A 27,510-nucleotide genomic window follows, 5' to 3' on the forward strand; every position below is an offset into this window, starting at 1 on the left:
TATATATACCAACTCTTCGTATATATAGGGGAGAGTGACTCACCTTGGGACACTTTTTTAATTCGCTTTTCACTTTTTTAAATTTTTTTATTCTGATCAATTATTGTTAAAATTTTAGCTGGTATTCTTGTAACATTTGAAAACTTTTTTAACTAGGTTTTGATTTTGTATCTGTCATAAAAATAGAAAAAAATTTTAAAAAAATGTTTAGTTACCTTGTTATTTGTCCCAAGGTGTACTTCCTAGTTGGGCACCTTGGGAAAGTTAAAAAGATTTGAAAAGTTAAGTAGAAATTTTCTAAAAGTAGTATAACTAAATAAATTTAAATTTTTTGATTTAGTTAATAAAGTTTTATTTTGTTAGTTTCAACTTCTTGTATTCAAATCCTGTTGTTCAGAATGAAATACCAAACCTAAAGAACGTTCAAAGCTTTGCTCTGCTTAAGTTTTAATGAAATGTCATTTGAATCTATGCATGAAATGTCTTCTTTTTCGGAATAAATAAATGTTGCAGATTGATTCACTCTTCTCAAAACTGATTACTCTTACTCATCTCCATCAACTCTTTCAACGCAACCTACAATGGCAACATCAGATCTTTTACCAGCAAATTTGATATGAGGAAAATCTCCAATATGTAATCTTGTTTCACTACTTTTTTCTAGATGTATTTTTTTCTTATCGTCAAATATTTTGTTGTCACTTTCACTGTTCATTTCATTTAAGCTGCAGGCATCATCATCGCTGTCATCATTGCGTAAATCACTAATTACTGGTTTTCTTCTGGATGTATTTCTTACTAATTCAGAGAGCATTAAATCCTCATCTTCCCAGATTTTTTTTGCATTCTCCCAGTTTGGAGGAATGTTCATTTGGTTTGGCGAAGCACACTCATATGTAAGTGCACGTGCATCACATATTGTTAATAATTGATGGTACTTTGAGGCTTATAACATACAGTGAAGCAATTTTATTTCTTCCTCAATATTTTGCAACTCTGCATATTTAAATATGTTTAAAGTTAGAATTTTAGTTTTTTTAACGGAAATAAAATTGCAGTTCTGAGTGATCTTACCAATACTGTAGAATTCAGCAGCTTTCTTACAAATCATTTCCCCTTATAAAATTTGCAGCTGCTTTTTCAACATTGTTAACACAAATTACTGCATTATTTTTATACTTTTTGATTCTTGTGATTAGTTAAGTCTAATGAGTTCCTAAAACAAAAAATAATAACTTTTAATAGACACAGATTATATAAATTAAAAAATACTTTGCACGCACAATATATTTTTGCTAAAAATCTATTTTCAATAAGGATTAATTATGCACATCTAGTGTCACAAGGTGGGCCACCTCCATCTGTCCCAAGGTGCACTATATACTTAATAGGATATTTTAAAATATCATACTTTTAGGCTTAGCATTGGAACAATTAAATTCAATAACTTCTAAAGGCAAAACTTTATACTTCATTATATTACCCATTATTAAAAAAAATTTTAATTTCTTTCTAGAACTAATTAAACTTTTATATAAAAGTGAATAAACATGCTTCAAAAAATAAAAATTCTAGTAAATTCTTACCTGCCTAATCAATAGAATCAAAATATGTTCCAAGGTTAGGTGATGCCGACATATAAAAGAACTAAAAGATAATTTAAAATTTAAAATTTAAGACCAAAAATAAAAATGTCATAAGGTGTACTGTGTCCCAAGGTATGTTATTTATATATATATATATATATATATATAGGTAGACTAATTTAGCACAAATCGTGATTTTCTTTTAAAAAGTGCAATTTCTTTAAAGAAGATATTTTTAGATTTAATAGTCAAAGGTCTGTTAAAATATAATTATGGGCTGCCCACAAATAATGTCACACTTGGACGGCAGGGTCATAAAATGGTGACAGGGTTTACAAGAGATATGACATGATAACATTAGCAGATTTTTGAGTTATTTATTTCCATTAAAAAAGTTTTTTTTTTTTAATGGCGGGCACTTGGGTCTATTTTCCATTGCCAGAATTGCTACTCTCTTATTTTTACCCAGTAGGCACATGCGGCTATACCATGGCGGTGGAGTAGCGTCGCGCGTCTATTAAAAAAATACATAATCATAATTATCGTTATGCCGCGAAATATCCTTAAAATGCATATCATAACTACTCTTACTTTTTAAAATTATTTAAATAAACATAAAACTAAATGGATATAATGGAACAGCAAATTATTATAACGGATGGAAAGTTCTTGTTTTTATTTCTTAGTTTACGTTAAACAAATTAATAAAAATAAATAAAAATTNAAAATAAAATAAAAAACATTTAAAAGGGACTATAAAGCGAGTAGCAAAATGAGATCTACTTACAAGGACAGAAAATTTTTCAAGAATGATTTAAAAACGTTTTCGCAGAAAGATTGCCAGATTACAAAATATGAAAACAAAAGATGAAAACAAAGGCGCAAATTGAGTGTAACAAGAGGGTTTTAAAGTGTCGTTCTTACTGCACTGCTGAAGTGATTTGTTATTCTGAGTTTTGATTTGTTAGTTACCAAGGATGGGCCCGAAATGGATGTGCGCAAGGTAATATTATACTGGATAATTTTAAAAAATTGATCATAAATAGTTTTAGAAGATATTATCTTAGATATTATCTTATCTAAGATAATATCTTCTAAAACTATTTATGATCATTATTTTAAAACTATTTATGATTATGTTGGTATATATATAAGATAATCTTAGATATTATCTTATATATATACCAACTCTTCGTGTTGGTGACAACTGGGGTAATTAATTTGCTACTATTTGCAAATCTCTCAATGAACTGTTACGCTTATAATAATATATTTTTGGAAAATATAAGAAATAGATTTTGGAATATAAAAATCTTCTCGATTTCTTTTAGCTATATTTAAAATAAAATAATAACAAATAAACACATAATTATTAATAAATATTCATGAAAAAATAATTATGTGTTTAATGGTCATCTTTATTAACTATATATTCTATCTTTAATATTTAAAATAATAATTTTTTTTTAATTCAATCTTATGAAAAGTGAGGTAAAGTAAAACGAAAAATATTTACAAACGAGAAAGAATCTTGTTTATGCTTCCTTAACAATAACATTAAATATTTTGTATGAAGAAAAGTCTTATTATTTCTACGAAAATTCATTTGTCAAGGCTTTGTATTTTGATCACATAGCATTACGTAACTTTTTTGTTTGGATCAAAAATATATTTCTAAGTAAATTTCAAGAAAAATCTGCACATAAAATAAGAAAACTTCATAAAAACTTTTACCATTTCGAAAACAAGCACGCATGCACTATTTGGAAGAAGATGCATTCCTCCAATCACTTATAGCCGGAGGCGGAGCGAAGCAGCGCGGAAAATGAGGATAAACACAAACGATCACTTTCTCCAACACTCAGTATCTCCATCTTCATGAAAAAGGGAAAGTGTTTTCACTGCTAACAACTTGGAATGATAAAGAAAAGTGCAAGCAATTTTTTAAAATAATTATCCTCAGACGATTTCATACTTCGCGAACTTTTCGCTTTCACTTTTTTTTCACATGTTTTTTTCATCGATGTTGTAGTTACGTTTTAGAACATTTCTATTTTTATTTATTTATTTTAAATTCTCGTTAAATGGCTGTTACTGTTACACAGAGCCAGTTGACGCTGACAAGTGGAAGAGACAGATTTAGGTGAGTAGTTCAAATTATTTTTGTAATTATTTTAGTATATAATTATCTTTTTTTTCTTCCAAATATGATGACAGCAACCATTATTCCCCAAGCTTCAACTTAAATACCAACTGAACCATCGATAGAATAAACTTTTTTGAAAAAATAATATACTTTTTTTCTTTCTGTAAGTTTTTACCTGCTCCAATGATTTTTCAGCTACTTCAGGAAAATATAATTTCGTAAGTTTTGGAATTTTGTTAATTTCAAGCATCTAAGGAACTATAGATTATGAAAATGAGAAAATATTGAGATATATATTTGTTTTCAAAATAAATACCAATTTTCGATGAGATTTACTTATAAAAAATATTAATTAAATTATAAAAGAAACAATCAATTCTGTGCAGTTTGTTGTTAATCTGTAAGATATAATTCGAAAGTATGTTGACAAACTTTTAGAATAGCTTAAACAGAGCACTGTTTTTTTTTCCAATTTGCTTTATAGCATTTTATCTAATGTATTTTTCATATCCAATCTCAATGTGGATAGGCTTCAAACCTAAAACGGTAAAAATGTTTATATAATAATAATTATGATATATTTAGATATATATTTATAAAACTATATATATAATAATATGTTATATATTAAGAATTATTAAATAAATTCATAAATAAAACATTCAATTCTGCGCAGTTTGTTGTTATTCTATAAGATATAATTCGAAAGTATGTTGACAAACTTTAAGAATAGGTTAAACAGAGCACTGTTTTTTTTCTTTTTTTTAAAATTTGCTTTATAGTTTTTTATCTAATGTATTTTTCATATCCAATCTCAATGTCGGTAGGCTTCAAACCTAAAACGGTAAAAATATTTATATAATAATAATTATGTACTAATAATATTCATATAAAAATATTAAAAACTAATATTAGCTTTAAAAAAATTTTGTTGGTATTTTTTATTGTTTTATAAAATTTACGTTTTTCCGAATTTGGTTCCAAATATATTTTTTTTTTAACTACTGGGACTTTTGCTTCATTGACTGTTATTTTATACACTCTACTTTTTAATATGAAGCAAGCTGAAAGTGGGTAAGAATCTTAATCAAGCAATTAACATTCAAAACTAGGTATCAGACGATAGCACGTGAATCCGAGAATCAACAAGCTTGTCCAAGGAGAACATTAAACCGACCATGAAATTTAATCTCTTTAGTTTAAATAACGAATGAGGTTTTGTTTGTTTTTGCGAAAAATCTTCCTGTTCCGTCTGTTTAAAATCGGTTGGGATTTAAGTTATTGTTTACATAATAAATATTATTGCTTTTTTGTACTTGCTTAATGTGTAAACAATCATCTATAAATGTTTTTTTAATTAAAACTACGACGGAAATTGGTATATATGACCATATACTTTTTCCATATTAATTTAAACTAACAGAAGTTTAAAAAAGCATCAACTACGGCAAAAAGTGTTCATTTTTTATTAAAAGAAAAAGTAGATTCAATAACCATTACATGATCTAGACCAGGGGTTTCTAATTTACATGAGACAGGGGGCCGGAAATTAAAAGCGCCAGTCAAATGGCGGGCCGCAACTTTATCAAAATTTTATATAGGACTCTTTTATGTTTGAAGGAGCATTGAATATTACTGTCAGATTTTTATCAAGTTGTACAAAGCAAAAGTATTGCATTACAAATTAAAATAAGATGTAGATTTTTAAAAATATTTAATTGCATATTTAAAAATTCTGCCTACAATTACTTCAATGTGCACCTATGTATTAAAAAATTAATGTGCAACAGATATCAAATTGTTAAGATATAAAGCTTGAAAGTATTTAAAACCCATATAGATTTTCTACGAAAATTGTCCACAAAAAAATGAAAACTAATATATTTTGGTTAGCGAACCACAAAAATAGGCTTTGCTGACCGAGTGCGGCCCGCGGGCCGCCAGTTGCTAACCACTGATCTAGACTTAAACGAAAGAAAAAATAAATCATCTTTCATACATTTTTTTTAATTAAAAACGTTTTTTTATGCATGGTTTGGAATAAACTTGCGTTATTAAGCAAAAAAATTTAATTTATGTATTTACAGGAATAAAAACTTTTTTTGAATAATGTGCATTTACATTTATCTCATTCTTGTAAAAATATGAATGAAACCTCTGTAAAAGATTTTATCCTGCTTTAGTCGGCAAAAGAAAGTGATTTATGTGAAGTTTGTGAAGATAATACAACAGTTGATACTTACCATTTTCGTATGTACTTAAATAAACTTTTTTGTTCATTACAAAATAAAACATTTTAGCGGCGAAAATATTTTAAAGATTTTCACACACATTAATGTTAAAAATTAGATATTTATAAGCTAAATTTAAAAATAATTTATAGTAAATTATTTTGAATTGAAAAGAAATTTAAAATGTCTAATGTAAATAGGAGCCCAATGGAAGTAATGTAAATAGGAAGTAATTGGAAGAACTTGCAAATATTACTTAATAAAAATACATTGGTTTATTAAACCAATATCTTTTTACTCTATTTCTAATTCTTCATTTTGAAACTAAAAAAAAAACTAGTTTTGCGTTTCGTAAAGCAAATATCCAAGAAAAGGACCTTTTTTTTATTCTTCTATAAGCTCTAAGAAAATAAATGAAAAATAATTAGATTGATTAAAGTATAAATAGAGTGTCTAAAATTGGGAGGGAATTTAAATATAACTTCCATTTCGAATTTATAAAAAAAAATTTAAAAAATTTATAGAGCGATTTTACTGTCCTCAAAGTTACGGTTATATCTCCATATCCTAATAATTTTAAACACCAAAAGGTAAAGTAACTCTGTTACTAAAAGCAAATTTGCTTCCAAGAAAAATTTCTACTGTGACACAAACGCGTATTTGTGTCACATGAAGAAACACTTATGAAAAACGCTCGTGGTTACCCCGATGATCAGGGAACTTATACCACACCGATTGGAAGTTAAATTAATTGAAGTGACGATTTATAGAGCTTTCTATCAAAAATGTGGTTTAAGATAATTTATGGCAGTATTTTTTATACATACTTATTTTCAGTATAAACGTAATGCTGAAAATCTAATAAAATGTTTCCAAATGAGTTTTTTGTTGCGGTATCTAAACCCAGTTTTTTAAAAATAAAAACTACTTTCAAAAAAATTAATGTTATTATTTTAAATTTGTTATTGCAAATAGTTCAATTTTAATTGCTTTTACTAGAAAGTAAATTTTTAATGGTGTGTAAATTAGTTATAGAATTAGAATAATTAATGTGTTATTTGTTAGAAAATATTTATATTTTGTTTGCAACTAAACTAGAAAATATTTCTATAAAGGTGGATATTTCTATAAAATACTAAGCTTACAAACCTAAATAATAATGCTTTTACTCATTTTCGGAAAGCAAATTTTTAACACAACTTTCTACGCTAATATTTGAATTCTGCTCATTATGATTTTATTAATTTAAATAAATACCAATTTAATTTTTTATTTCTAATTTTGTATTAATTTAATTATCATATTTATTTAGCTTCAATAGTTTTCCGTTTAAGACTTTTGCTTTTGATTACCTTTTTCATAAATGTACCCCTATCTTTGGCGGACATATTTCTTTGCCCACTTTACTAATGTTTCCCTGAAATAAAATTATGGCCAAAAGCAAAATCTGTCGAATTTAAGTTATTTATTTCAGCTTGATTATTAAAAAACAGATGGAATACGTGGATTTCTAAAACTACAATTGTTTTTATGAGAGCCGCGATAGGGGGATAGAGCGTTAGCCTTCCAATGCGGCCAACCGGGTTCGAATCCCAGACGATACGAGTTCCGTATCCGCCTTGCACCGACCACATTTCTGACGTGAAATATCCTCAGTGGTAGACGGATCATGGGTTAGAGTCCCATTGCCGTCAGGTTCACCATTTGAGATTCGTGGTCTTCCTCTTAATGTTACGCAAATGCGGGTTAGCTCCATCAACAAGTTCTCAACGAAAGCAAACTTATCCCAATACTTGATCCAGGAGTTCCCTTGTCTTCTGGATTGGGTTCAAAATTACAAGGCTACGGAGTTGAACATTAATAGTTGTAAACCCATAAAATTGGGTCGGCTGTTCAACAACGGTTATAAAATTATGAAATTGTACTTATGAATAGTATTAAGGTTACTATGAATCCGAATATGATTGTGTTGAACCTAAACGAGTATTTCCCGGCAATAGATACCCGATATTATTCACCGGATCTTGAGACTAGACTAAAACCCGGGTCTGGGTACTCGGTACCAGGTTGTAAAATTATTTTGCTGCGTCCAGATAATTAGATTGCCGAGTAATTGGCAGTTACCCTGTTCATCCCTAATTTAAAATTTATCTCGAAATGAATTCAATTTAATCAATTACAATTCTTGGCTATTTAATTATAGTACAATATTATTATTAGGCGCAACAAGTTATGATACTATAGGACTATTGGATTAAATAACTTTAAAATAACAGACAATTCTTTCGATCAATTTTTAAAATTTCTCTAAATTATTAAGAACCAAAATCATTGAAATTACTCTAAATTATTAAAATCAGAAATAAATAAAATCTCTCAGAATAATTAAAATTGTAAATAATTAAAATAATTTATATACTGAAAACCAAAAATAATTAAAATCACTCGATATAATTTAAATCAGAAATCTTGAAAATCGCTATAAATCATTAAAATCATTAACTATTAAAATTTATCTTAAGTACTAAGATAAGAAATCATTCAAAATCACTCAAAAACATAAGAGCCAGAAATAATAGAAATCACTCTAATTTTTTATTAACAAAATCGTTAGGATAGCTCTTTTTAATTTTGTGGTGTAGTATTTAAAATTACTTTCATTCCTTTTTTTTAATTTTTAAAATGATAATCTTATTTTCATACTGTCTCTATTTCCAATTGTAATTTACCACATATTTTCACAATGTTTTATTGCGTAATTTTCTATTAACGATGATTTTTGCATCACCCAAAAAACATTTCAGTTATTAACTTTATTTTCACAATGTCGTAACAAAATTTGGCTACATTCGATTTATACTGCTTGAAAAAATTATAACTTGTGAACGGAATAACTTAACAAATATCAACTTTGAGGAAACAAAATTCCACGCGGAAGTTAATCTCGCATAGTAAAGCATTTGATATGCAACTAATATATATAATTTTTTTTTACTTCCCCGTTCGTTCATCACGCAAGACCATGAATGTGCCTCACATGCTTAACATTTTTTTTCTCGAAATCATCTTCATCACGTTCATACCGGTGTCAATGTTTCACCTACTTGCGAATGACTGACTTTTACGTAACTTGTCCAATATCAAGGTTAACCGCAAAGTCAAGACTCTAGTACGTCGCACTTTAATGGATTTTTAAATGTTTTTGAAATTAGAAGGGAAAAAAAAGCTACATGCGATTCATATAAATCAGGAATTATGAAATTAAGATTCTGGGAAAGGTAACACGTAGTTTTGATATAGCTCTCTTCTTCTTGAAAAGCAATTAAGGCGAAGTGTTTTTAAAAGGTTTGTCTGAATGTTTGTCTGAATAACCGATACAGGTGCTGTTGATCACAGTTAAAACTCTATGCATATTTCGCGATGAATATTAAGAGCTTGAAAAGAAAATATGAATATTGTAATTTAAATGATGATGCTTGTAATGTCTGCGTTTCAATTTAAATATGGGCCATTTTCCTTGACAGAGAACACATTTTGAGAATATTATTTTTAAAAACTTCAAAACGGTTTGCTACAAAACTATTTAAAGACTTGATACACGTAATGAAAACTAAGTCTATAATATTTCACCAGAAATTTATTATGGAGAAATATTTCAGTCGTAGTTTGGAGATTCATTAGAATTTGAGTGAATTGTGTATTTTTAGTTTACTGAAGCAAAATATTTTTAAACGATTGTTATTTATGACGAGAAAAATATTTTAATCTGCTTATAAGCTGTAGGCTGATTAAAAAATCCTGTTTATTTTTCCAAACCACCGACGTCGTATCACGATATTCTAGATCAATTTGAAAAATTCCCAGTACTTTTAATTAGTCCGACAGTTGAGCACTGACAGTTGTAAACCCGAAATTTGGTCGGCTGTTCAACGATGGTTATAAAATAAAATAAAATAAAATTAGTGCGACAGAGCCATGGTGGCTCAGGAGATAGAGCGTTCGAAATTCAATGAGCTGAACCAGTTTCGAATCCCAGCAATGGTTAGTCGATACGAATTCCGCACCCGGCTCACACCGACCACAGTGTTGACGTAAAATATCCTTATTAGTAGACGGATCATGGGTTATAGTCAACTTGTCGTCAGGTTAACATTGAGAGATTTTCGTGGTATTCTTCTCCGTGTAACGCAAATGCTGATTTTCATCAAAAAGTCCTCCACGAAAGCAAATTTTCCCCAATACTTGATCCAAGAATTCTTCTGGATTGGGTTCAAAATTACAAGGCTACGGAGTTGAACATTAGTAGTCTTAAAACCGAAACTGGATCAGCTGTTAATGACAGTAATGAAATAAAAAAAAATTTGTCCGACAGATTTTAGACTTAATGCCATTTGCACACTTACCGTTAGTATAAATAGAGAATGCACCGTCTATTCTGTACACAAACAGAGTATTTTAATCGGCCTGATTTATTTCAAGCCGTTTGAAAGTGGCAAGTTGCCTAGGACATCAACTTATATCCAAGCATTTTAATCGGCTTGATTTACTTCAAGCCGTTTGCAAGTTGCAAGTTGTTCACTGCAAGTTGGCTAGGACTTCAACTCAAGTGTTTTAATCTGCTTGATTTATTTCAAGCCGTTTGCAAGTTGCAAGTTGTTCCCTGCAAATTGGCTAGGACTTCAACTCATATCCAAGCGTTTTAATCGGTTTTATTTATTTCAAACCGTATGCAAGATGAAAGTTGTTTACTGTAAGTTGTCTAGGACTTCAACTCATATTCATGCATTTAGAGGCAGAGCATGATTAAAAGATATTTTAAATCATTTTAGAATTTTTTTTAAAAAATATATGGAAACATTAGAAAGTGCAAGTAAATATATGGAAACTTTTTTGTGCACTGAAAATTGTTTTATCTTTAGACGTGAAGAATAAATTATTGTTCCCTGTTTAAAGTCGATTATGTAAATCGAGTTATCATAATGTCATTTACAGATACTTTTTAACCCAGAACATTCTTCTACCAAACACATTAAAATAAATAATTGTGGAATTACTAAAAAAATTGAAGCATGTGAGAAATTAAGTATTTTAATATCAGCAATAAAATGAGAAAAATTAACATCCCAGAAGTTCACTGAGCAATAGAAAAATAATCAAAAATTTAGAAATCATTTGAAAAAAAAATATTCTGAGAATATTTTTTAAAAAAAATATTCAGCCTCTTATCATAGTTTTTTTTTTCTAAAGTGGTTTAACTTTTTCAATTTTCAAAATTTTGTTTACACATTTAACGTCTGTAGGTTACTTGAAATCAGTTTATTGAAAATTTATTTCCATTTAACTTAATATTCGCTGGCTGTATGGACCATAGTTTTGGAGTTTAATTGTAAACAAAGTTTTTTAAAAAAAATCGCCAAATGTTGAATATTTAATCGTTATAAAGAAACAAAAAAAAAAGTGATCATCATATACTAAATCTATTGACATACGAAATACAAAATATGATATCGAACTTCCATATTGTTTCAAAAAGCGATTAATATTTTGGGCTTTCCGATATTCAGAAATCTGCTATCATGCTGCTTATTTATTATTTAAAAAAAATTAAATGACAATAATTTTTCTAGGAGGTAAATAGATGAATAGACAACAATAAATTAAATTTCGTGACATATTATAAATTTGAGTTGTTTCGTTTGGGAAAAAAAATGCCTCGAATAAACTTTTTTTGTTACTTTATTACCAGTGATATCAAACTCGTGGCCTAATTATCACTGCTGGTTTACGAAGCAACAGTGATAATTAGGACTGTTTATTTATTAAAATAATAGTCGAACCTTTTCAGCAATTTACACGTGATGACTGAAAATAATTAATATTTTGTAAATATTTATCTATGCCTAAAATATCTTTGATCACATGTAAATTTATTAAGATAAGTTTATTCATATTTAAAAAGGAACCTATATTTGTTATAGTTTCTAATTGTCCTTCTCATCACCTAATAGTACTTTTTACTGATATGAAACAGCATTGATTCTCTCAGATGATCATGTCAATATATTGCAAAAGCATTGAAATATTATTTTTATGATTTTATGAAAATATAAGCATTAAATTTTATTTGTATTTTTTTTAACTTCATAATAATAAATTTATTTTTTAATTCTTTAAAAAATTTTTTTAAATGCAGAATGAAAGCCTCGTCTTGCTTCCCGAGTGCTCCGAATAGAAGCAATTTATGTTTAGAATAAATCGATAACAATAATTTTTTAATAATAATTTTTAATAATAACAGAAAATTTTTTAATAAGAAAAATCTTTGCATTAAAATATCTTTCTTATCAATTGACAGAATGTGCATACTTGACAGTGAAAACCTCATTAGCTTCCTCATTAAATTTGAAAAGAGTCGACATGTTTGAACATGATGCTCATTATCAAGACGTGAATGATGTAAGCAGGTTAGGGATGCATAAGAAAATAGAACAGTTGCCATTGAAAAAAAAAATTTTCTCGTTAAAAGCTATTGTTTCAAATCTGTCCTGTGTTCATCATTCACATGTCGCGTGCCTTGAGAATGAGCGCCACTTTCGGGTGCTGGAAGCATATTGACTAATTTCAACTTTACTCAATAAGCTAATGAAGTTTTTATTGACTTGACCAGTATTTCATTCTTAATTCTTCAATATTCATTCTTGAGATTATTTGTTTCATCAGATTAAATTATTGCTTTAATGAAACACTTTTTACATCAGTGCTTATTATGATAAAGAAATAATTGTAACTGAAAAATAAATTCTTTCTTTCTAAAAATATTATATCTAAAAATATTATATAGTGCAAATTATGATTGAGCATAAATGACATGTAAAAAAACTTTTTATATGACGTTAATGTCTTCATTTAATACTTAAAAAAAGGAAATTAGGATCACTTCATAGCATTAAAAAAAATTCTTATAAATTTTTTGTCTTGCATTATACTTTCAGTAACTTATATTTTTTTATTTATGCTCATTGAACAATTCTACTTACAACTGTAACCGAATAAACAAAATATTTCAAAGTTGCATTGCTTAATATGATTTCGTCAAATTTAAATATTCCAACAATAATTTATGGATACTAATTGTGTATTCATGAAAGAAAATTTTTTTCCCAACCCACGTGAACTAATAAAGAGAAAATAAAATGAACTTAAAAGCATTCATCTACTTATTGATGAGCAATTTATTTACGAAATCTCGTGCTCAATTTTCTAGGTTAATGGCTCCATATTAAAAAATCTCCCTATGATACCCTCCTCTAACGAACTTATTCAACCTCGGACGATATTATTTGAAGTGAAAGTTGTAGTTACGAAACACATGTGTAGTAAAAATATAGAAAGAGGCCTTGGCGGCAGCATGTAAATTGTCGTTCAGAATTGGTGTCAGATGAAGGGACAAGAAGATCGTTTGCTTTTTCTTCTTTTTTGTTGATTCTTTTACTTTTTACAGCAAAAGTTTCCTTAAAGGAAGGAAGGTTTTGAACTTTTGTTACTACTTAACCTTATTTTATAAGACTGATCCTTGCACCATGCCCAAGTTGCATGCGTTAATAGGCTAATTTTTCACGAAGAACATTGTTTGACAAGTGAATAGTCGATTTTGTGTTCTATAATTAATTTATGGCATTATTAGCGATTGGGTTTCATGTATTGCTCTGGGTAATTTAATTATTTAAAAAATATTTTCAAACAAATGGGCTGTAAATTACTTAATTGAAATTTATATCGATTCAGCATAATCATCTCTATAGATTTTAATAAAACGACCTAAATATATAAAAATATCATTGTTAAATTGACTTCATTATGTGTTTATAGAAGACTATGAAACAAGGATTATAAATTAATTCTAAAAATAAGTTTAGAAATAAGGATTTTTAGAATGAGTTTAAAACAAAGACAGAGTATTTTAAAAAGAAAGTGTCAACGTTTTAATACATATGACTAATGATAAGTTATAAAGTTTGTTATTAATCTTTAATTATATTTGCATAATTGACTGTTAATTATATTACATTTTTAATAAATATTCAAATCTAACATAATATATTTTTTGGCGTTTTCTAGAATTATTTTTATCATACTTTCGTTTAATATATATTTAATTCATGAAATGGAAATCAATAATACTTTTTATACTTTGTTATAAATATTGAGTAATTTTAATTAAAAAAAAGGAAAAGAAATTGTGTGCTAACTTAAATCACAAAAGTGTGAATATTTCGAATTTAACAAAAGTGATAACAAAAGTTTTCAAGAGGTAATTAATACCATATAAAGGGAAATATTGAAAAAGGCATTTGTAGTTTTAAGCACTTATAATTACGGAGAAGTTACAAAGTTTTAAAATAAATTTTTTAAATAAATTTTTTAAATATACTTTTGAATTTCATTTCCAAAATGGTGATAAACACACATTTCTCATTTTAACTTCAAAAAAATTAAATTCGCTTAGAGATTTTACATCTTAACTTCTTAAAGTTTAATTTCACAATGAGATTTTTCATTTTATATTCTAAAGAAAATTGAATTTAAAACCTTTGACTCATCAATTAAAAACTAAATAAATATTTATTTACAATATCTATGATAAAATCTGGGGTGTTGTAATTTAAATAGTTTGAGAGAAATAACACAAGAAAAAGTGGGTGTTCCAAATTTATTTTGCTGAAAATCTAAATATCGTCCAAAAAACTAAAAGGCTATTCTTTGAAGGAAAAAATGGAAAATTTCAGAGAAAATAATCTAGGACCTTTAGTTTGAACGCGATAATCTTCATTTTCTGAAGTATAGCAGATATCATGAAATAATTCTGAGTAAACCGAGTTTAATACTATTCCTAGCTCAAATGTTTAATTAAAAATTAATGAAAAAATTGTTAACTTAAGGCTACCAGGAGCAATCCAGCTTGTCACCATTTTTCGTAATGGCAAAATAAATTTTTGTAGCAAACGCATGGACTCAGCATTTTATTTTGTTTTACTTAAATGGATTAACTAATGATACACTTATGAAAATTATTTTTAACATTCAATAAATATAAATTTCACAGGAGACATTTTCTACTTTATATCCTTAATTTAAAATTCTACAATTCTCCATGACATTTATATTTTATGTATTATTTCGCAAAAATTCTTGATGATATATAACGGACTGAAAACGAGCACACCGGAAGCAGCATATAAACTTTCATCACAAGCTATATTTTATTTATAACATTTATACCTCTCATTGTGTTTTGAAAATATAATTACGGGGAGTGCCACACAAAAAAACTCATATTGTTGATTAATTGCAATTAATACCCGCTGACATCAGGTTCACACAAGTGCTATAAAACTTTTCAATATTACCCAATTTTCCCTCTTGCAAAATAATTCCGCCAAAGATTGCGGAAAAGGTAAGGAACCGGTCGCCAAAAATAGGGGAATCGTTTCGTGTCTTATGAATCTTCATGCCGCTGCAACGAAAACAAGACGCTCCTTTTTTCTGGCTGATTGATACATCTTTTGTTTAAAAATGGTCTTTTAATGGGTCACACCGGTCATTCTAAAATCTGACCCACCGAAAAAGAAAGGAGGAAACGGCTTAGTATTGAGGACGGAAAAAATGCGGAAGCTGAAAGAGAAAAGAAAGTGGCCTTTCTTTGGTCATCTTTTATGACCAGGTCAGGGGGTTTCGTAACACCCAGGTTAGGGGTCACAGAAAAATCCTAATTGATTGAAATTGTAAGTTTATAAGGTACGATGATCGTGACATACGATTGCAGGGAAAAATCACTTAGGGTACGAAATAAACATAAACTTTCAATATATTACGAAAGATAGCAATTTTTGAATCGACATAACGAATGGGAATGATTTTTGCATTGAAATTATCGTTATTATTGTTTTGGAGCTGTCATTTATTTCTGTAATTCACTTATTTTTTCAGAATATCTGTCCGTATTTAAATTATTGTACTAAAAGTAGGGTAATAATTATTTATAATTATTCAAAAACATTAGATTTGATTTTTTTTTTTATACAATCCGTGTCACATAAGTTTACGAGTTCAAAAATAATTTCCAGAATATTTCATAAGATTAAACCTGTACTAAAAATGCACACATAAAAAAAAATTAGAACAATTAGATGTAAAAATTTAAACAAGTAACATTTCAAAATTATTTTTTGATATTTTAATTTGATTAAGGGAAAATCAGGATACTTTATTGTTTGATTTAAGGATTGTAATTTTGAGCGGGAACAATTATATTGCCAAATGATAGCGCGTTTTTATAGATCATTAAATGATAGCACGCAAAGAAAAGTAAAATGAAACCAACTATTTTTTTTAAAGTTCCAAATGCATTCATATTGATAAATACATTGTTATATAGTATATATGCTTATAAGCATTCTTAGCATATATTAGGAAATACAATCAAAGATACATGTATTGAAAACAATGAGGTGGTTTTAAATAACATTCATTTATTTATTTATTTTCTCCTATTTTGCACGATCTCTATTTAACTGTCCGATTCGCATCCGAAGTTCATTTTATTTTGTTACAATTTCATAAAGTTTAATAAGAAGTGAAAAAAATCAGCTGATCAGATAATTTAATTGCCAAGTAAGAACACAGGATCTTAATGTAATGATTAATTGGCAAACGATTGGTGAAGAGAAATGTCAAAACGATCGTAATGTGACAATAGTTTAGATAGGTTATGCTTTGTATTTAACAAAAATGTGTAGTACATTAATAATAAAACTAAATTACATTAATACTTATTTTCAGCCTGTTTCCTTTTTCTTTTTTTTTTCTCGTAGCTGTACCAAAAGAACAAAATGTACTTAAGAAGCAGTAAATTTAATAATAAAAACGAAATAGAAATTTTGAGCATAACAGAACACTTATTTGGTTTAAATTAAAACACTCGTTTTAGTTTTATTTATTTATTTTTTTTACAAACTTATGAGTTAAAATAATTTTTATTATTTTTTCGCAGGATAATTCTGACAAGTAAACAAATTTGAATTAAACCATAAAACCAGAAAAGAAAATACCTACCGCTTATCATTCTGTGTTAATAATCTATTTTTTCCCTCAAAAATTCCATCACAGAGAAAAAAAATTCGGATAAAATTACCCTACCAAATAGAAAGAACATTTCTGGTAAAAAAAAAAAATCACAATTCTAGTCAATGATACCAAAATTTATGGTATTTGAACCCTTCATTTGGTAATTTTTCCGTTCACATGGTAACAGTCTACCAAAATTTCAAATTTATTGCACTTATTATCGCACATTTAGTAAAAAAATAGGAAATCGAATAAATGGTTTCTATGTCATGCTCTAAAAGATCATGGTAAAACTATCACATTTTATCACATTTACCAAATTTTATTATCTGTCATAAAACTATATTTTATTGTTACTAAAACTTTACGGTTAAAATTACCGAGCGCTATGGTAAAGGTGGCTGTTTGGAGTTTCCATAAAGCCAAAAACACGTTAAGTTTTACCATATTCTGGTAGTTTTGACCACATTTTCTTCTTAGTAAGAATATGTGAATTAATTATGCGAATTTTTCTGTTTAACAATACTGACTTAAATCTTTGAATGTTGATCTGATTTACTTTGCCTTGTGCCAAAACTCAAATAGTTTTTCATCTGTTTCGAGATTAAGTATATAAAGCTACTTTTTAAATGAAAATGCACTTGACAAATTTTTATAAAACATTATTGAAATAAATTTACAACCCTTTGAAATACATAGTTACTACTTTCGGTAATAACTATACTCATAGACTTAACATAATTTAAAAAATCAATATAGTATGCATTTCTCACACGAAGTACTATGTTTAGTAACTTTAGAAGATAAGACTAAAGTTAAAAATTTATCTAGAATCATAATAATGAAGAGTTAATTCATTATTAATAATTTTTCACAAATTAATAATTTTTCATCTGTTTCGAGATTACGTATATAAAAATACTTTTTAAATGAAAATTCACTGGACAAATTTTTACAAAATATTATTGAAACAAATTTAAAACCCTTTGAAATACATAGTTACAACTTTCGGTAATAACTATACTCATAGACTTAACATAATTTAAAAAGTCGATATAGTATGCATTTCTGGCACGACGTACTATGTTTAGTAACTTTTGAAGATAAGACTAAAGTTAAAGACTTATCTAGAAACATAAGAATGAAGAGTTAATTCAATTTCTTTCGACTGATTCGGTGAGTAATTAGATTTTAAACATTCATTTCCTCAACCTGTCAAAAAATTAATTGAATTGTGTCTTTTTGTTTCATTAATTACCGGTAGTTTACAGTTTGCACCTTTCCGGCGACAATTTTCCGCTCAATGCACCGAAAAAAGGAAGTACTGGGCTAATGCTTCGTTGTTGAATTTTTTTTATTATCTGAGAACATAATAGATTTTTTTTATCTTTTGTATGGATTTTCAATGTAATCTGATTTGAGATAATTTCATTAACTTAAAGAAAAGTGCTAACTCAAATCTTTGATTACTTTGTGACGAATTTTTAGAGATTTTGGATGGTTTAAGAGTTTAAAAAATAAAGAAGAAAAAAAAGATAGTAGAGTATATTTTTTCTTAATATTTGAAGCTAAAGCATTTTGTTTTTGCTTTTTTTCAAAATATTTTAATTCAATTTAAATGCAATAATTACAGCGTTTTAATTTTATCAACAGTTTTCATAAACTTCAAAAACAATTAAAACTTTTGGAATTTAATTATTTAAACAAATACAACCACATTTGTAAATAAGTAACATAAGCTAACCAGCATGCATAATTATAACAGACATTTATGGGTTTACTTTTTAAAGGGCGTTATAGTCATTCTTATAATAAAAATGGGAGCATATTTATTTAAAAAATTTTTTTAGTATACAGATAAGTTATAAGACGTATTGAAATCATTCATTATCATAAATAAAATTTGTCTTGTATTAGCATTCCCTTACAACGCATTATAAAAATAGTTTTGGGAATATTAAATATTTTTACTATACTGAGAAAAACAAAGTTCAAAACTACCAAAATATAGTAAAATTTTCCGTAAATTAGAAAACTAAAAAGTTCTGTAATCTTTACCAAACCGCTTAGGCAATGATCTTTAGTAAAATTAACAATAAAATATGGTTAATATGTGAATACAATTTGGTAAATGTGGTGAAATTCGGTAATTTTATCATGATACCTTGGAGCATGGCATAAAAATCATTCGGTTAAATTTACTTCTCAGTTTTGTACTTTTTTTTCAATGTGTGGAAATAAGAACTAATATAATTTCGGAAATCAGAATATTCGGTTAACCGTTACCATATCAACGAAAAAATAACCAAACGAATGATTTAAATGCCGTTTATTTTGGTTTCAATATCCAAAATTATGTTGTTTTCTTTTTGTTGATAGAATTATCATTACCCTACAGTTGTTATTTGAGCTAAATCTTTTCATAACTATTACTTGCAACTGTTATTCGTTTGGTGGAACAGGAAAAACAGCTGCTATAATTTATTTTTATGCATAAGCTATCTTTTTTTTTTCTATATTTCTCGAATTTCAGACACTTCAGGAAATCCCTTCCTTACCGAGTAATTACATTATCATTGCGCAAAAGGAACAATGCAGAGTGGGGTCAGACTAATTATTCTTAATAAATATTTCAAACAGAAATAATTCCAGAAATCCTCCATAGAGTATACAAAATACGATTCAAATAGCAAATGAACAATTAAAGTTAACCAATGTCAAAAATAATAAATGCTATAAGAAATACTTTTTTTTGTACCTTTTGTGAAATTTAGCTTCATGAGACTTGGCAGAATGTCTAAAAAATATTGCCTTTGAGGAGAGGTAAGGAACATCACAAAGATTGAAAATTGCAAATCAACCCACAAGCAGACAGGAAAAAGTGTTTCAGAGGTCTAATGGGACGCAAAATAGTTATTAATTGAAAACCTTCATTGATTTTGAGTATAAATGGAGTATTAGATAAAAGGAAATAATATTAGACTGTCACAATAGATGCCTATAGTTTGCTACATAAATGATCGACATCGACAGGGCTTTGGTTGCAGGGCATAGTCAATTTTTCCGAGCACAGGAGACTCTTGTCACAAGCTCGTGATATACGATAAGTTTGAGAACTTTACATAGAAATAAATGAAGGCTCAACGAATCAGAAGGGTATAGAAGTGTTTCTAGCAGCACCCTAGGTACACAGTAGCAATGCATAGCACCACTTAGCATTTACGGGCATGAATTGTGAAGCAATTCTCAATCCTTACGCTCTTACAAGTTTGTCGTAACATTTTTGAGACGCCATGGAAAAATCTTAAAGTATTCAAAGTCAAAAAATATGTAGTCTATTTCAGTAACTGAGTTTATACCACGAACAAGGTATTATAATTACTGTAAGCTATGACTTACAAGGATCTCGTTATTGTACCTTTCACGCATTTCGGACCTTCAAAAATAAAATAATATTACTAATAAAGATGAGTCTTTAATTAACGCTAAATATAATATAGTGGCTTTGCTCACTTAGGGAGCTGCAATGAAAAAAAAAGCACAGCAGAATCATTTCGTTTTCATTCAAATAAATGAATGAATAATTAACAAGGCCAACTGCGTGCTTAACAAGCTTGCAGAGAGGTTTTATGCTTGATTTCATAACGGAATAATCTGAAGACACGTGTCTATCAGATGCGGAAAACTAGTTATAAGCTGGTTTTTTCTTTATACGCTACCTCAATAAAAGTAATATTGAATCATCCAATTGATAACTTTTTCTAATTTATTACTCTTGTAAGAACTTTACAATCGTGTAAATTAGCTTTTACGTTATTTATTAAATTCATTATAAACCTCAGTTAGGTGGTCTGAGCTTATAAAAAAATATTGCTATGAAAAAACGTTGGCTCACCTTGAGTAGTTCAACTTTGATTTCTTTCTAAATTTTAAGTTGAAATAAATATGTTTTGATTAAGATCTATTTCAAACAATCTTTTCAAAATGTTTATAGGATATATGTTTATAGGATATATGTTTGACATCCAAGCAAAGAGACTTTTGATGTTATGAAGTTTTGAAACAGTTTTAGAAGGAATTTAAAGAAATGATCTGTTAAAGAATTAATCATTTTTATTTCATAAATCAGAACACCATTAATTGATTTTGAGGATTTTTGAAAATAAGCTTTTTCCTTCTAAATAAGATACATTGAGACAAAATATTGATATATATTTCCTAATTTTTATTTTTGTGTATATTTGTTTAACTTTAACTTTCATTACTTTTGTTCTGAAATGGATTCTCTTTTCATGTCATATGAATCAGAATATTATAATAAATCTTCATTTTTTGTGGATTGCGTAAAATGCGGGGTAGAACATAATAAACTTTTTATATTTTAAGAAAGAAATTGCGCATTTTAATTTAAAGATTTTTGGAATAGTTTCAGGATAAATTTAAGCAATACAATAATACAAATTTCTTCAGATAAGTAATTTAATTAGAGGTATTTCAGTTTTAGTAAAAGCGAAAAATACTTTTTCATTTTACTCCATTTACATTAAAAAAATATTAAAAATCTGCCTACATAGTTTAAATACTTTAAATAATGTAGGAAAAATCAAAATAAACTATGATACATCGTGCACTATTTCAGTTATCAGATGGTGCGAGTTTTTACTTATTTACTTCTTTGTAAAATTATTTAGCATAAATAAACTGCTGTTTGTAGAAAATGCAACACCATGAAGGAATCATCAGAATCAAATGAAATTCGCAGCAAATGTCAATTATAGGATATTATGCAAATTAATAAAGTTTCAGAGCCATCGCGCGTGCGTGGCGCGCGCAGCGCCCTCTGAATTGATGCTGAAAGCGTATAAATAAAGTGCTGTAGCGGGACGTTGAAAATAGTCTATGATTATTTGTTAGTGGCAAACGTTTAGTGAGACCTGAGTATGCCTCCACGACGGAAGAATAAGAAATTCAAGCAACTTACGGAGTTTGAACGAGGGAGGATAATCGGCCTTCGAGAAGGAGGATTTTCCTATCGCGCAATAGCAGCTCGTATGCAGCGGAACAGTTCCACAGTGATGCGAGTTTGGAAGCAGTGGACCGACGAGCACCGAACAACTCGAAAAACAGGCACTGGACGACAGAAGGTGACGTCAGAGCGCGATGATCGACACCTGCTCCGCATGGCGGTGAATGATCGCACAGCTTCCTCCAGGCAGCTGGCAGCACATTGGTCTACTGCTACAGGTGTACAATTGTCGGCTTCGTCAATTCGTCGTCGTCTGCTGCGCCGTGGATTGCGTGCAAGGGTGCCATTATACAGGATTCCCCTCACGGCGGATCATCGACGGCTGCGTCGGCAGTGGGCTCTTGAGCACAGAGACTGGCGAGCTGATTGGCACCAAGTTGTCTTTTCAGATGAATCACGCTTCAATTTGTGGACCCATGATGGCCGTGTTCGTGTTAGACGTTATGCCGGTCAACGCTGCCTTCCTGAGTGTATTATTGAACGACATAGTGGTCGAACACCCGGAGTTATGGTCTGGGGTGCGATTTCGTATCATGGACGATCCAATTTGATACGAATTGAGGGTAATCTCAATAGCAACAGATACGTCCGTGAAGTGCTACAGCCCGAAGTCGTTCCTTTCCTTCAAGGCATCCCTGGAGCTATCTTTCAGCAGGATAATGCACGCCCACATGTTGCGCGGACTGTTAGAGACTTCTGTTCAGCACAACGCATGCAACTTCTTCCTTGGCCTGCTTATTCGCCGGATATGTCGCCTATTGAGCACGTGTGGGATATGGTTGGTCGGCGTCTCACTCGTGATCCGCGTCCTGCAGTTTCCAAAGACGAACTTTGGTTGCGCATACAAGCGATATGGAATTCTCTTCCTCAAGCAGATATTCAACATCTGTTTGACTCCATGCCACGTCGTATAGCAGCACTTATTGCAGCGCGTGGTGGCTGCACCAAATACTGATTTCGGACGCTTAATTTGTTTCTTTTGTTTTGAAAATTTCATCATTTATTTGTATCAGTACAAGTCGTTTCTGCATTAAATTTCATTTGATTCTGATGATTCTTTCATGGTGTTGCATTTTCTACAAACAGCAGTTTAGTATTGAAAATGAAACAAATGATAAATAAATTATATTAATTCGCATTTTCAATAAAAGTATTATCTCAAATTTTAGACTCAGGGCAAAAATTTAGTGGAATGTTTAAAATAGTTTGAACAGAGTTCTTAACTTTTATCAATAACATTGAAATTGCGTATTTAAACTGTTTGTAGTTAGAATTCTATTTAAAATAGTAGATAAAGTCGAATTTAATAAGTTGATTGTTAATGAATAAGTTAATTATTTGCTAAGCAACGATTAAAATAAAATAACAAAACCTATGTATTCGCATATGTACCATAAAGTCATAATAAGTTAATTAGTTAGTAAGCAATGATTAAAATAAAAGAACAAAGCCTATATATTCATTCACATATGTACCATAAATTCATATGTATATTAAAAGCAATAATAATTATATGCAATGATCTATTTACTTAAATCTATGTCACAATTTAACTAAAAATATTCAAAACTGAATAAATTATATTAAAAATTTTTTAAACAAAAAACTATTTCACCAGACCGGAAGTTTCTTTTCAAATATTTACTTCACTCCTATTTTAAGTTTACTTTTTTCATTACGTAGCATAAAACAAACGAATGGACACGTTTCTGAAATCCCTTTTTGTTCCTTTAAGAAAATAGTTGCCGAAAAGAAATTTTATTGATGAGAAGTCATATATTAATATATTTCATAAATTTTAATGTGAAATCTATTTCATATGTTAAAAATATGAGATTAAATTTCTGCAAAAAAATTTGTTGAGTATATAATTCTAATAATAAAATTTAAAAACGAGTGCAAATTTGTTTTATTCGTGAAATAAGTTCCAAAAATATAGTGAAATATTTAAAAAGTAAACTTAATTTTAATTTTGAAAATTTTTACTGGTGTCTTCAAGTATCTACTAAAAAAGATTGAAAGTGAGAAATCCCATTCTTGTGAAAAAAGCAGAACATTAATCCATTTATGCACTGCACGCATTTGTGTCTTATTAAATTGTTCCCACTGATTTATTATCATGTTTTAAGTGGTTCTATCAAATTTTATAAATTCATCTTAATACAAACACAACTGATCATTGGAGCAAAAGGTATTATAAGTAAAATAACTTTTAATTTGCAGGCTGTACACAGCAAGTGATTTGAGTTATAATGCATTTATTTTTATGCTTTATTAGATGTTTTTTTGCAATTAATTTAATTTTATGCAAAAACGGCCAAACATATTTTAAAGTTTAAGAAAAAAAAGTGCTTAAAAGCAAACTTAGTAGCTCGTTGAAATTTTTTAGAGAAAATTATTACAAACGCGATAGTCTACGATAATAAAATCGCAAGTCATATTTTCAGAACTACATTTTATTATCAAAATATCAAAATGATAGTGTTGAATGCATTCATCCATTTCCTTTCAGTTTCAAATTTCGAACTCCAAGTTTTTCTCAATTTATGTATTTTTTATTATAAATGATATTTTAAGTGCTTTCTAACGTATAAAAAATAGTTGCAAACATTTTACTTACATGTTACGTATATTATTTTAATAACTGTTATGCTTTTGTCAATGAAATAATGTTAACGACGCTATCGCCTCCTTACAGCTTGATCATACAAAGTGTCTTAAATTAAACTGTAAGCTTTCAAATATTTATAATAAGAAAACGGTTAAGCTTAAAAAACATGGATAGTCACGTGAATTTGCTGTGAGAGCTAACTTTTACTGCACATTCATGTGACAGGGCACAAATGTTTTATCACAGAATTTCTGGTTTTAGTCCAAAAAATTTCTGACAGATGACGCCGTGAACATCTTTGACCATGCGATGTGGTGCAAGTGGTTGGATTTTTTTTAATTTTTTTTTAATCTAAGATTGGTAGATAAACATTTTGAAAGATTTATGAATCTTCATCCATTAAAATATTTTAAAAACTTTTTAATGTGTGATTTTGAAGTATTTTTTCTTGATTATATTTAGCTATAACTGTCTACAGCGCCGAGCATTTATATACAAACAGGAAACTAAATTTTCTTAATCCACGTTTAAAAAATTACATGTAAAAGATAAATGCATGTACATCTGATTGCATGAACACTACAAAGGCGAGAAAGATTTTTTTAAAAAGGTAATGATCTTTATTCTAGCTTCCGAAGAATAAGTTAAAAATATAATTTTCAATCTTTTATGAAGAATAACTTTTCTTTCTCAATCTGAATGACAATTATTGATGATAAAATAATTTTAAGGTGTAATTAGAATGCGAAGTTACTCGTAATTGTTGGGAAATACGCCGTTATTATAGAAAATAAACTTAGAAATTAATTATCTATTGTCTCGGATTTTTTTCCAATTTGACTTTTAGTCTCAAAGCGTAATAAGAATCTTAAATTGAACTCCTATAAGCTTGTTGTTTCCTATCAGGAGTATTTTTTTCTCTCTTATAATGGAACTTTTGAAATAACCTTCACTTAAAGGGACGGTGTCGTCAATAGTTGTAAGAGTATCAGTTATTTTTTTTTTTGTGAGAGAATATACTCACCTATTCAATAAATAATGAAGGTGACCTTAACCTTAACTAACCTTAACAACCTTAATAAGTAAAACTAATTTATTCGAAAATTAACAATGAGAATAAATCAATATTTACCTCTTGTTACTATTGCAAGTAATCAAAAATTCGCAGTGGGAAAATTAAAAATAAATAATAAAACTAAAGTTATTAATTGCATTAATGTTATATTAAATATTACCAAAGTAAAATTTAAAATGAACTAAAACCAGAGTATTTTACAAGAATATTAAATCAATTTATTTAATATTACACATCAATTAACTAGATAAGTTTAAACTAAATAAGTTTAAAAGTGCTGAAATTTTTTATTTTCCTAATCTGTATAATTTTTTATGACTCTAAAATCTAGTTACAACTTTGAAATATTATAACTAGACACAGCTGACATCGGGGACTTAGAGGTAAGTGGTAGAAAAACACTATTCTTTAAAATAAAACAAAACATTAATTAAAATTACAAATCTATTTATAACTTTTGATATAAAATAATAATCAAATTTTATTTTGATAATTTTGCCTTAGTACCATGCCCAAGCACAATTCCTTTTAAAGCGTACATTCAATAAAAATAATTCATTAGTATTTTTAAGTTTTGTTAATTCGTTTACTTCAATTAAGCTAAATAATATAAATGTAGATTGAACTGACTCGCCAAAGAAAATGATCTAACGGTCTTATGGGCTTATGGTTTAATGGTCTAACGGTCTTATTAATTTATGTTTTTGATAATTTCTGTAAAGGTGAAGATGGAAAATAATGCTTCATTTTATTAAGTCGGATACAAAAAGTACTTCTCTGCCCGGTATCAAAAACCATCTAGCATTACAGCGGGCGTACAGATTGTCACAGTCTCGCAGATTATTTTCACCTCAGATTTTTTTAAAATCAACAACTGGAGAAACATTGCCAGCAGAAAAAAATCAAGAACAAGTAAAAAATGATCTATTATATTCCGTCGGTCATGAGATTGACAGATTAGCATTTTCGACTTCCAGCTACTTATCTTTCCAACTACTAGGAATTAAGAGGCTTCTTTAGGTGGTCTTAGTTGGTGGAATCAAATTCTGGTTATTTAACTGTGTTAGGTGAAAGCAGATAATAAACGGTTTTCTTCACAATTAACAGTTTAAATGCCATCTTTGTTTTGGTCATTTGACTGTTCTGTTTGATTATGGTAAAATAACAGTTAAATAAATTGTTGTTTAACCATTTTTTCGAAAAAATTTCTAACAATTCATTACTGATTATAGTGCAGCTGAGGATGGATGTATTTGAGAAAACAAAGTGGTATGTTGTTCAAGGTTATGGTTACAATCAGACATTTCCGAGCTCAAGTCTAAGGACTTATAAATCCGATTCAATCAGTTGGATACAAATGTTTTATCAGTTAGAATTAGTGATTTATGATTAAAATGAAAAAAATATGTGTTTATCAGGAATGGCATTACCATACAGTACGTTTATTTTACCAGGATTTTTTCCCATGAGCATTACAATTTAGCATCTAAAATTCGGAGTCATTTTCTTAATAATAATAAAAAAATTCCAGTTAAACATTTTTCGTCACTAATATTTTTGCTTGCACGAGTTTTTTCATTCACTAACGCGAGTTTATATGCAATATTTTTATATTTTAACATACATGTAATGGGTTTTAATTCAGGAGATTTTTTACATACTTTCTATTTGTATTTATTTTTAGCGTATTGAATTACAATGTTATTAAACT

At 28.5% G+C, this 27,510-nt stretch overlaps 1 protein-coding gene across 1 annotated transcript in view; it reads left to right on the forward strand.

Annotated features, from left to right (window-relative positions):
* Window positions 1-3,318: 3,318 nt before the first annotated feature.
* LOC107443070 (neprilysin-2) overlaps window positions 3,319-27,510 on the forward strand; it is a 103,476-nt gene continuing 79,284 nt past the window's right edge. Inside the window, exon 1 of the mRNA XM_043046407.2 lies at window positions 3,319-3,729. Within this exon, the coding sequence (XP_042902341.1) occupies window positions 3,671-3,729 (59 nt within the window). The 5' untranslated portion in view covers window positions 3,319-3,670. The remainder of the gene's footprint in view (window positions 3,730-27,510) is intronic.

The sequence above is a fragment of the Parasteatoda tepidariorum genome, chromosome 10 (genome assembly GCF_043381705.1).
Source record: "Parasteatoda tepidariorum isolate YZ-2023 chromosome 10, CAS_Ptep_4.0, whole genome shotgun sequence".
NCBI lineage: Eukaryota > Metazoa > Arthropoda > Arachnida > Araneae > Theridiidae > Parasteatoda > Parasteatoda tepidariorum.